Below are 12,217 nucleotides of genomic sequence, written 5' to 3'. Positions count from 1 at the left end.
ATTTTTTTCTTTGTAATTTTTTTTACTTTTTCCCACGTAGGAATTTCTATTTTTTTAAATGAGAGATGTCCATTTTCGTGACTGTTCATCCTGCCATTTAATATTCAAATGTCAACATTTTGCAGAAAAAAATGTTAATTTCACTTATAGTTAGTGGCAATCAAGAAAAAAATCTAACATGTGCGTACTGATGAAAGTTACATAGGTTGTGTAAAGGGCATCAAAATAGCAAATTCACCTGGGTGTACACATGAAATGGATTGTTTGTCACATCAGTACAGCAGTGATCATTTGCAGATGAAGCTGTGGATCACTTTTATGTCGTTCATTGTGTCATGAGGCAGCATCTACAGTGAACACTAGCATGATCTGTCTTTGGTGAGAAATGTTACTGCATGGTGAAAGGGGAAATCAGCATGAACGATGCAGGATAAGTATTACTGCATGTTTGAGGGCAATATGAGTATCAATATTGATGCTCGGTAGAGGGCAATATTGCAGTCAATTACACCATGGACAACACATGTAGGCAAACTTTTCCATGCTATTTCATAGTGCACAGCTTTTCCTGGTCACAGAATGGCTTTTCACTTCAAGTTTGCAAGATTATTGGAATTACAGGAGGCTGATTAGTACAGAAATGCTTGAAAATCTGCAAACCATTTGCAAACCATTAAATTTATATGAAGATGAATATATATGAAAATGTGGTGGGAAAGTTAGAAGAATTTTTCACGTCAGATGTGTAGTTTCACCCTTGCATCCTCCTCAGGGAAGTTCTACAGATTAACTTTGACAAGGAATGCAATTTTTACAATGTGGATAGAATATCTCACTGGCACAATTACAAGGATGTATGCACACATCACAAGTTCTTGTTATTTTGTCTGCCATGGATGTGGAGAACTTCAAATCAGGGTCCATATGCTCTGAGTAACTTCAAGACCAATCAAGGACTTTTTCAGAAATTTCGAGGAGACTTTTTGATGTCCAAAATGCCATTCTCAGGGTAGTTTTTTTTACATTTTTACAATCTTTATAGATAATTTTGTGCATAATTTTTACATTATCACATGTCATTTTGTGATTTTTGAAAATCGAGGGTTGCTTATCAATGTTTTCCAGGACTCAAGTTCATTGTCACGGACTTCCAAGGCAACTATGAGATTCACTGGACTTTCAACAACTTTCAAGGAGTGTATGGACCCAGTCAAACAAACTTGACCCCAACATATAAGGCAGCCATGTGTTAGAGAACATTGTCCCTTTGTGAGCTCTGTGAGATGTGGTGTTGTGAAAGATCATTCATTCATTCTTGGAGAGGAGTGGTCATAAATAGAAGGAAAATGTCGGGCAAAAGCGGTGAAAAAATGTTTGCAGTCATGCTGCTTTTGTAAAAGGTGTTCAAAATAGGGTAGAATTCTTGAAAAAAGTATTCTTGAAAAAAGTTTGCATTCTTTGCCAAATCATGACAAAAATACGTAAAATTTTAATTTATGGAAAAAATTTGCATGTCCTTATTATGACCACCTGCTCCCAAGATCCAATGGAGAGAAGAAACAGCCAGACACAGCAATTGTAAGGGTTAATTACAAGTGATTATTTACTCTTACAGGACAGAGTGACACAAAAATCAAAGGATAAACAAAATCTCCAGTATCTACTTGGCTACAAACTTTGCGTACAGAGGAAACAAAAAATAAAATAATTATATGTAAGCCCCCCTAAGTTGGCAATAAATCTACACCAGCACACCAAGAAAAAATGATGGAAAAATCACGGCCATTTCAGAAATGGGGAAATTACTCTCAAGACAGTGCAAAAACGGGTCAAGAATATTTTGTCTCACTTGCACATTTAAGGCAAAATCTATCATAATTGTTACTATCATTGAAAATTTACAGACTTGATAAGGTCTGCATCTCGTAGCGTTCATCTAAAGTCACAAGAAATCAGCAGTAACTAAACGGTGTGAAATTTTTAAGGCGCCTAACAGCTTTACAAGGGTGTACTTTTTCAATAAGAAACCAGCCATCAATAAAATTAAATGACATGATCAAATGAAATATTGTATAATTTGTAATATAATTCAGTACCTATGTCTAATTTGTAATAAAAACAGCATTTCTAATCGACAGACTATTATAAACAATAACCTGTATTGGAAATATTATTAATGATAAAAATATTGTTAACATCTGCTCACTTTCATAAAAATCATACGCCAATCAACTCGCGGAGAAAGATATTTTTTTTTTCTATACATACATTTCCTACTCCAAAATTAACCTGCTCACCCCTGTCTCTCATAGCAATGGTTTGATCCATCTGTCAGACGATGGCAATCAAGTCCCTGTACTCATGAAGGTAAAAGGGTGGACATGTTATGAATAAAAGTATCAGTAATGATAATATGGTACAAATCCTGCAATTCCATATGATTTGCGATTCACAGAGCACGGAATATTAAAAGATTCCGAGTGCTTATTTCCGTCATATTTTCCGCATGGAAACCCAACCATTCTTTTTAAAGTCATGCACACTGCATGACTGCAAGTCATATGCTCTGCTTATCACCAATCCATGAAATTTTTAATCTATCTAAAATTTTCCATTCCCCCCTCAAAACATTATATTGAAAAATTCTCTTTTTTTATGCACAGATTACATGGACCAGTCTCACTGAGTGTGTATTTTTGCTTATTCTGTGTATTAATAATTGCTATTCACATAGTCACTGTGCTTGTACAACGTCTGTGGTGAACAAACTGAGTAAAGAAAAAAATCAACAAAACACAAGAAAACAAGAATTTCATAAAATTGATCACAAAATGTTTACCCATTCTTGGAAATATCTAACCTAAAACCCCCAACTTCAGAGGAATGAAGTGTTTCGAAATTCCAACAGCATTTATTATCAAAATTTGTTTTTATTTTGTGGGTTGAATGCTGACAATGTGTCAAATTTACCAATACCAAGGGGATATACACAAAATCTGTTTCTGGAATACAATTCCTGGATTTTATACACTCTTACTTATATAATAATCCCTGTATATCTTTCTCTTTTTTTTGACTATACTGATTCCGTAACCATCGTTACAATTTCCTGAATGTAAATGTGAAATGTTTGATCTTGGAAAGTGCTAATTTCCTAAAGAATACATTTTTTTTGTTGTATGATGGTAATAGTGATGAAGTTTGGCCAGTAATATGATTGTGATTGTATCTGTGTTGAAATTTTTTTAGCAATTTCTGTCTGGCAGCAAAAAGAACTAAAAATCACTGGACCCCCTAGCCCAAGCCACAAAGATAGTCTCTTCAGAAACAACTCCAATGACCAGTAAAGCTTTATTTGTGGTCATTAGAAACATTTGCAAATGATAAGTTCCTTAGGGGGTCCACCAATCTCTCTACTTAGAATGTCAAAGTAGAATCATCCCACTCAAGTTGGTGTTCTTTACTAGGCTCCCCTTCATCTTCTGAGCTGTCCATGTCGTCGTGGCAACTGCTGTCATCATCATCGTCGTCGCTGGAATCGCTATCCTCTTGAGGGTGAAACTCTTGATCATCGTATTCCATGCTCTGTCAAAGCAAAAAATTGGAAAAGGTTACATTGTTGTGAAACAGATCAAAAAAATAATATTGGTGTTTATATATTGATGCGATCTGACAGGATTATTTGCTGGGAAATGCTACGAATTTCTTGTTGACTTCGTTCACAGCAGATGCCGGAAAATCTGCTTTTGAATTGCTGATCATCTGTGCTTTTTCATGGCAACAAAATCTCCAGCCAATTTTGTATGCATGTTGACACTGTTATTACATGCGTTGGAAAAGGTCTGGCTAAAAGAGATTTCACAAAATTTCTACAGAATTCAGAAGTTGTCGAAGGCTCATTGGGGACTCCAATGATTGTTTACAAAATATTCACTTCAACCTGTTTCCTTGGTTTCATCAGAACACAATGTCATAGTTCAATGTCTTACCTGCATAGGATTGACAGTTATTGTAAGTGAGTCGTCATCCCAGGCCATTTCTTGTCTGTCATCACCAACTTGGGCACGGCGGTGAGCAGCACGGATACGGAATATTCCCAGCACGATCATGAAAACCAGGAACCCAACACAGGCTACAATAACAGCTGTCATTGCGGTGCCTAGGATAGTGCAAAGGGTAAAAATTAATCCATGGTAACAACATGAGCAACTATGTATGCAAACATACACAAACTGCTTTGAAGTGAAAGCTACTAACAATTTTCATATTTTCTGAATTAAATGAAATACTTTCAGACAAAAATGATCATTAATTGACAATAAAAACTGCCAACGTATGTTGAAACAATGAGCAAATACTCAAATATTCATGATGGTCCTTAATCATACATGTATCCCAATTTTTTGTCAATATGCAAATTTCATCGAAGTTTTTTGAATACATAGAATTTGCAGGAGGTGGTTTTAAGGAAACACATAAAATGATCTAGTAGGCCTCAAACTGTCAGAATTAGAAACTGTGAGATATGAGTAGGACTCTGGGAAGGAAAGAAGTGCTGGAAACACAGTGTCTTCAAACTTTGTAAATAATATGGACCTGCTTTTGGAATCAAGACAAATTTCAATCATGATCATCAGCTGTACTCTCACCTGTTTTGCTTGCAATGCCTTTAGTTGAAGAGCTGGGATCTTTACCAATTTCCTGTTTGCTGATAGAATTGTGCTTGAAGTTGACTTTCATGTGTTCGTTGCCTTTGTCATGGTTCACTTTAGGTCCTGGGAAGCTGGTGTGCAGCACGTTGATCTGTGACAGGGAGGAACAAATCAGAATCTTAATCACTTGTCTCCAAAAAGATACACAATTCAAAAATACTAGTGAATTTAACATGACCATGCCTAATTTCCAGTGAACTTTAAGATCACACTATCGTCCACAGGTTCCAGTTTTCAAGGCATGAGTTCAGCACCTTCCAATCACATATGTTTATGTTAGATAGTGTACAATTCTTGGTCAATGAATATTTCCCACTGATTACAGATAGTCATTATCAGCTGACTTTCAAACTCAACGCAAGTTATTACACATTGCATCAATGATATCCTCTATATGGAAGTCAAGTATAAGATAAAAGACCATGTTTATTTTTGAAAAGTCAATATTGCACACATTGCTCTTCATCGTTTTTGACTTTACCTTCTCGAATTTTTACAAAATAGACACTAAAAATGAAAATACTTGATATAAAAATTTAAGTCTCACGTTCATTCGTATGATATTGATTTAGTTTCTTGTACAGAATCCTACAATTACTAAATCTAAATACGCATATTTATCACAGCTGAGTGTTCGGAAATGGAAAACTGACTGACCTGTACTTGAAGGGTATTGCTGGTGTAGCGGCCGTTTAGTTCTGAGCATTCAAGGGTGAATACACGATCAAAATATTTTCCAGCGTCTGTGTTGATGTACACAATGTTTCGCAGTACGTCTTCGTAGTTTGTGATGGAATCCACACCTGAAAGTTGGAAAAAAGGTCAAAATCTGAATCATCTCACAGTAACATAATACTGGTCTATGATTGGTAGTTTACAGAACTGAACACCTGTCATCAAGCTAATAACGAGGACTCTCTGAGGTACCAGTAATTCCATTTTGCATGTTTGTGCAATTAATACATCTGTAGATACCACATTCACACACAATTCACACAACAGCTGGAAATTCTGATACATGACAAGCCCACAACCCACCAAATATTGACAAAAACTTGTCATTCCAGTCATGACTAGATTTCAGAATGACGTCTGATCTATAGGCACACACAGGCACTCGTACACAGACAATTACAAAGAAGTGGCACAGAACTGAACAGCAGGTTACATGACACTTGCATTTGTATTTGCCTATATGTGCTTGAGCAATGAACTCTCATCCACAGAAACATAGAAACTCAATCAATAGTATCCAAAATAACACAGACAACACTAGACATGCCCACAATCAAATGATCTACTCTACTTCCACCGACTTGTCTGATGTCTGACTGTTTAGATAGCTGTCACAGTGACTCAATCTCCGTACTCACCTCTGATGACAAGCTCTCCTGTTGTGTTGTATTGTTCCAGTCTCCATTTCTCAAGTTCTGGCATAGGCAAGTCCAATTTCTCATGGTTGAAGTCCAGAGGTGGCGACACTTTCACTGCACAGGAATCCAAGTTGTGGGCAATGTTCACAGCTGTACAAAGCGGAGGGTAAATTAGTTGGTCAGCTGGTTCACAATAGTAGTGAGAGCAATGCTACACTCACTTATATACAGATGCATGCGTGCCTGTACGCACGCACGCACGCACGCACGTGCACACACACACACACTCTCTCTCTCTCTCTCTCTCTCTCTCACTCACATGAAAACATATCCCTGAATTTATTGAATACGACTTCAGAAACTCAGTCTACTCTCTCTCTCTCTCTCTCTCCTCTCTCTCTCTCTCTCTCTCTCTCTCTCTCTCCTCTCTCTCTCTCTCTCTCTCTCTCTCTCTCTCTCTCTCTCTCTCTCTCTCTCTCTCTCTCTCTCTCTCTCATGAAAACATATCCTTGAATTTATTGAATGAAACTCTCTCATCTAGATATACACAACCCTTGAACAAATGGAATGAAACAACCTCGGACTCGGAAACTCAGTCTACACTAACAAGGCAACTGCCAACACCTACTCATTTCATCACACATCACAAATATTCATCTACACAGGAGATACATTCTAATTCAAGCAGCGTTGGCAGGGGATTATTTGCATATGCTTAGAATTCTCTGGCCACACAGATATAGATCACATACAGGACATGACACATATCAATATATTAAATATGGTGCTTGTAACAGCTGTAAACATCTTGCTCAAGCTTTTAACCTTTGACGCTGACTGACATGAACCAATGCAATGAATCAGCTTGGTGTACGATAATTGCTTCGTGGCTTGTAAAATTGTCTCATGCCCTGTGTAATTTGCTTCAATGTTATGGTATTTCTTCCATACCTACACAACTTTGGAAATATACTCCTGTTGTGATGTAGATGTGTTTTGAATGACATAAATGTTGTGTTTGTTTCCATTGGCAGTATGACGTTTGAAAATAACTTACTCAGCTTTTGAAACTATCTGTGCAATTATGCTCACTCAAACACTTACATTTCATTGCTACAACACACTCTTTCGAACTGTCACACGAACAACAATTTAATAATGTGACAGAATTATTTGTACCCTTCAAAGTCAGTCATGTCACCGTGAGACTGGCAGATCCAGTTCTACTTGAACCATCATGCACACCATCACTTCTACCTAATCTTATCTAAGTTTTTCAACAATCAGATTTGAGCCTATGAACAGTAAACAAAGTCACATACATAGCACAGACATTCATAAGTATCAATGTAGCATATCCTATCAACCAATCTTAAAGGGTCAAAATATTATGATGTTGCCATAGTTACCATCAAGTGAAGACTCCTCCTCCCCATCTTCTTGTTCTTCCTCCAGTACACTGACAATGTGAACATCATTGAAGAGAGGGATTCCAGACTGGAAGTCGCTGACTTTGTGGGCATGGTGCTGTGTTCCTGTGATGGTGATGGTGGGTTCTGGGGGCTGGAGTACCATGACGTAAGTATCAAGATCTGGTATGAGAATGTCTGTGCCATCACATCTGGAAAAGGTTATAAATCAGAAAATTAAATACGATTCAAGGAAACAGTTTGACGGATGTATCACAGTCTGTTTAGTACTACACATGTGATGTTGATGTCACATGCTGTATTCCGTCAACAAAGGGGTGCTAAAGTTGGAGAAATGTCTGTCAGTAGCAAAGATTGTGATTTCTACTGATTTAACCTTTTCACCACCATGGTTTGACCCAGTCCCATTTTTATCAATGGTGATTGTGGACCTGTAAACAGGGACTTGGGGGGAGCAGGTTACAGTCTTGTTGAGGCAAGAAACTTCACGAACACGTGTACTGGTGGTACTTGGGCTTGACATCCCTTTCATAACATCAAGCACTCTGCCTGTTTGCATTTCATTAAGTTCCATTTAATAACATTCTGAGTAAATACAGAAATATTTTTTAAAGAATAATCATGCAGTCTTCAGTCTGTGTCAAAGTTGATGACACAGGGATGACTCAAACTTCAAGAAATTCTTGGACTGTCTCAAGACTGTACGGCTTACAACTTGTGAATCATCAAGGTTAGTTTGTGCACACTAATGAATACACATTTTGTCTTAAGTGTTGGTCAGTGACAGCTATTTAAACCATCAAGGAGATATATGACCATACCCTGCGATCAAAATACCAACATTGAACACTAAAAACATAATCATTGCACTTATGACAAACTTTTACTCCTTGTACCCCGTATATTCTTGTATTGAGATAAAACCACACAACAGAATACATCATGATCTGACCACACTATTTTCTTGAAAGGGTTAAAAGAAATTTTTGAGTTATGTAACCTTTGTATACTGGCTTATATCATGTGAAATCAAATGACTGGACATTTATCGCACTTTGAAGAGAAGATATACAGCAAGTGTTAATGTAGGATTATTGTGTTGGATTTGACACAATATACTAAATTGTACACATTACCAAGGAATGCCATTCATGTGAGGGCCTGTATGTCATGGAATTTCAGCGATTTACATAGCACACAAGGACAGCAATTTCTCTGTTGTTGTAACTGGAAAAGCAGTGACAGGTGGACTTGTACAAGGAATGTTTGGCCTTCAATTCAGCAATGTGATGAATGATATGTACAAAACCAAAGTCACATTTCCATAACCAACTTCCTAAATTTGTTCGTTTAATGGTCTCGGAACCATGATGAAAACAACTTCAAGGGTAATTTGTGCTCCTGCTTTTAATGCAAATCATCCAAAACCAGTATTTTGTGCAATGTCCACAAATGACTGGCTCATGTCACCATAACACAGTACAATGGCATGGTCCCTAGGATAAAAACTGCTGAGTATTTTCAGGTAACTAAATCCAATACTGAATCGAGTACTCCCCTCTGATTTTGCAGTAAAACTACACCAAGCATAACTTTCACTGATATTTTCACAATTTGAAAATGGTGTAAACTTACTGTGCTTTTGTATGTATCGTGAGGGCTCTCTTTCCAGGTGTTGGGAACTGACGTGTGTTGATGTATGCCACACGCTGCATCACATTGATAAAGTTGTCTCCGATGAGTTTACCCTGATGAAGAAATTATCATAAGAGATAAAATTTGTTAACCTTATCATTGTCATTGAAAAATGTGTAATACAACTAAATTAGTGCAAATTTCTCATTTTAAATGTGAATTCATGCCAGAGTGTACAATGAAACCCTTTTTATACTGTAGGACACAGTTCTCATTGTGGCAGCCCTCGATTAGGAAAAGTTTTGTATAGCCATAAGTTTCAAGTCAAATAGAATTTTACCAGTACATTACAGACACTCTTGATCAGAGATACTTGAGCAGAGCTGAAATGCATACTTTAAGAAAAGGTTTAGTGTCCAAACAGTCTAATAACTCCTTTACTGGTATCAGAAATTCCTGTATTTTTTTGGTCACAAGTTTTTGTTGAGAGTGAATTATGAATGTAACACTGAGAGAATAGCCCCATGAGTAGAACAGTTACATGTAGTGTGCTACACTCTTGAGTAATCCTACAACATAAAATCACAATTACGAGATCCAGAGGCACACACATCAAAAGAATTACACACCTTGAGAGTGAGTGATGACTGCGTTGGATTGAGTGTCGCCTCTTGGCCCGGCTCCAAAAGATCAAAGGCATGGAACTCCAGACTCTCCTTGCAACCATGGAGACAGGAGATGACACGTTGGCTCTCTGTGCTCCCTGGTCTGATTGTAAGACCGGCTAAGTATCCCTTCAAGTGCTGGACGTATTCACCATCAGCTCCTGCAAAGAACAGCAATTCAAAAACCTTGTTTAGTGACAGAGAAAATGACACCCTTATCAGAAATCAGCTATCAGTCTGGCCATACTGATTGTGGAGAAGCACCTCAGGGACAGACTGTTTCAGAAATCATTAGTTTCAAGATGCTATCCTTCAGCTAAACTACAGCTTGTGTGAATCCATTTAAACATTTGATGAGGAAATACAGTCCGTCTTCTTCTTAAAAATCTGCAAAATTGTACATAGTTTGCATTTATTAATTTTGATAACCAATGAGAAAATAGGGTAAATTTATCTCCTTTCATTGAGTAGCATTAATTTACTCCCTCCACAGATAGAATTGATGAATTGAAATAGGGAGTAGTTTTGAATTTAAATGGAAAATTAATGATTGCCTATGTCGTTACCTTCCCATGCAGCACCAACAGTCAACTGGGTAGAGAAGCTTGTCCTGTGTAACGGCCAGTCCTCAGTGATGTGGTGTGGTTCATATTCCTCTCCATCAACATAGAGAATCACCTCGGGGAAGTTGACGTTCAACACATAGTGATGCCATGCTTTGTCGCATACTTGGTCGATCTTCCAGCGGAACTCTGCTGGTCTGAAGGTCTCCAGATTGCCATAGTCGCGGCGGAGAAGGAAAACCAGCCGGCAGTTGTGTACGTAGAGGGACATGTGATGTCGGTTGAGGCCTGGAAGATGAATGTGAAAGTGGTAAATATATACATATGACCCTCTTGCTATAATCAGAGCTGTCTGTGAACTCTATTTACAAGACCAAAACTGGATCACTCTTAAGCAAGCATCCTTTTCTCTTTGGGGGTCTTAGTTCATGATTGATGAACAAGGAACACCAAAGATAAGCTCAAAAGTTACCAAGCTAAAGGTAAACATCTTTGAGTTCACTGTACAAAGACACTATATCACTTTATCAGTATGTGGTTTGTCCAATTTCTGTGAGCAAGTGACCTTTTGTGTGCTTTCGTGTTGTATACCAAATTGGAGATTGAACTGCTTTGAACTTGAAGGTGTTTTATTTGAGTTTAACACAGACATTCTACTTATCCAATTACACTAATTTGAATTTGAAGTTTTAATATTTTGGGCTTCAACAGATGCTCAACTGATTAATTTTTTCTGAACTTGTATTTTGAAAAGTTCAACTCTGTAGAAGCAGTACAAGCTACTTACCAGCTTTGTCAGAGTTGCATAGAATAGTCTCTTTGCCTTCTCCATAATTTGGACCGTGCTTCATCCATGTGGAAATAGTAAAGTGTTCTGTGAGATTTTGAGGGACAATATCGTCTGGTACCATGACTGCTGTCGTTTCACCGTCAAATTCATAAATCTGGTCGCTTTCTTTGCCTTCATCTGTCTGAAGGTCTTCAGTCCAGGAGTGGCCGGTGCCTGGTGATGGAAGTAATTCAATGCTGCCGGATGATGCCCCTGGAATAGTCAGGAAAAAACAGATACAATACAATGGTCAAAATCAAAGATTGAAAATTCTATCCTTGTCACTCTATGAATACTACACATCAGGAAATGGATACTTCAAACAGTATACTGCCAATAGTTAACTAGTATTGTAAAGCTGCCATTGTTTTTAACCTTTTGAGTGCTGTAATTTTTCCAACCAAAATTTTAGTACAACATTTTACTAATTTTTATAAATTTTTCTGTCCTTTTATGATAATTTTTGACCAAATGGACATCACATTTCATTACCTACACTTTTTTACCAAAATTTTGACAAAAATCTGAAAAAAATGACTTGGCTATATTTTATGAAGGCAACTAAAATTGACTTTGGCGCTCAAATTTTTAAACGGTTGACAAATTAACTTCACTTTTTTAAAACCTGTGGAATTATTATCTTTGATTCTTCAGAATCATGATATTGTCTCTACTTTTGAGCCAGTATCAAATAGTTTGAAAACCTTCGTGACAAATAATGTTCCTGTTAAAAAATTTACTACAGTTGCAATTATCTGGTGTCTCGCCCTCGTTTTGAAATCAATGACTCCTGTTAGCTACAGGTTATTCATGTTCAACATTAGCTTCTACAGTTGCAATTATCTGGTGTCTCGCCCTCGTTTTGAAATCAAGGACTCCTGTTAGCTACAGGTTATTCATGTTCAACATTAGCTTCATCCAACAAATGTATACATGGATGTCAAACGTAATTTGCAGAGATATACAGAGGAAAAGCCATGTATATTTTATGTATTTTGTTATGGTTGTAA

General features: G+C 37.3%; 1 protein-coding gene across 1 annotated transcript in view; it reads right to left on the bottom strand.

The window, feature by feature from the left end:
* Positions 1–1,576: 1,576 nt before the first annotated feature.
* The window catches only part of LOC139137464 (calsyntenin-1-like), a 49,820-nt gene continuing 39,179 nt past the window's right edge, over positions 1,577–12,217 (bottom strand). The window contains exons 6-15 of the mRNA XM_070705582.1: positions 11,166–11,420; positions 10,382–10,666; positions 9,780–9,976; positions 9,151–9,263; positions 7,495–7,706; positions 6,086–6,235; positions 5,370–5,515; positions 4,650–4,803; positions 3,990–4,159; positions 1,577–3,585 (exon numbers count right to left, since the gene is read on the bottom strand). Coding sequence (XP_070561683.1) covers positions 3,418–3,585; positions 3,990–4,159; positions 4,650–4,803; positions 5,370–5,515; positions 6,086–6,235; positions 7,495–7,706; positions 9,151–9,263; positions 9,780–9,976; positions 10,382–10,666; positions 11,166–11,420 — 1,850 coding nt within the window. The 3' untranslated portion in view covers positions 1,577–3,417. The remainder of the gene's footprint in view (positions 3,586–3,989; positions 4,160–4,649; positions 4,804–5,369; positions 5,516–6,085; positions 6,236–7,494; positions 7,707–9,150; positions 9,264–9,779; positions 9,977–10,381; positions 10,667–11,165; positions 11,421–12,217) is intronic.

Source organism: Ptychodera flava, chromosome 7 (genome assembly GCF_041260155.1).
Source record: "Ptychodera flava strain L36383 chromosome 7, AS_Pfla_20210202, whole genome shotgun sequence".
Classification (NCBI taxonomy): domain Eukaryota; kingdom Metazoa; phylum Hemichordata; class Enteropneusta; family Ptychoderidae; genus Ptychodera; species Ptychodera flava.
This window is presented reverse-complemented; position numbering and strand designations above follow the sequence as displayed.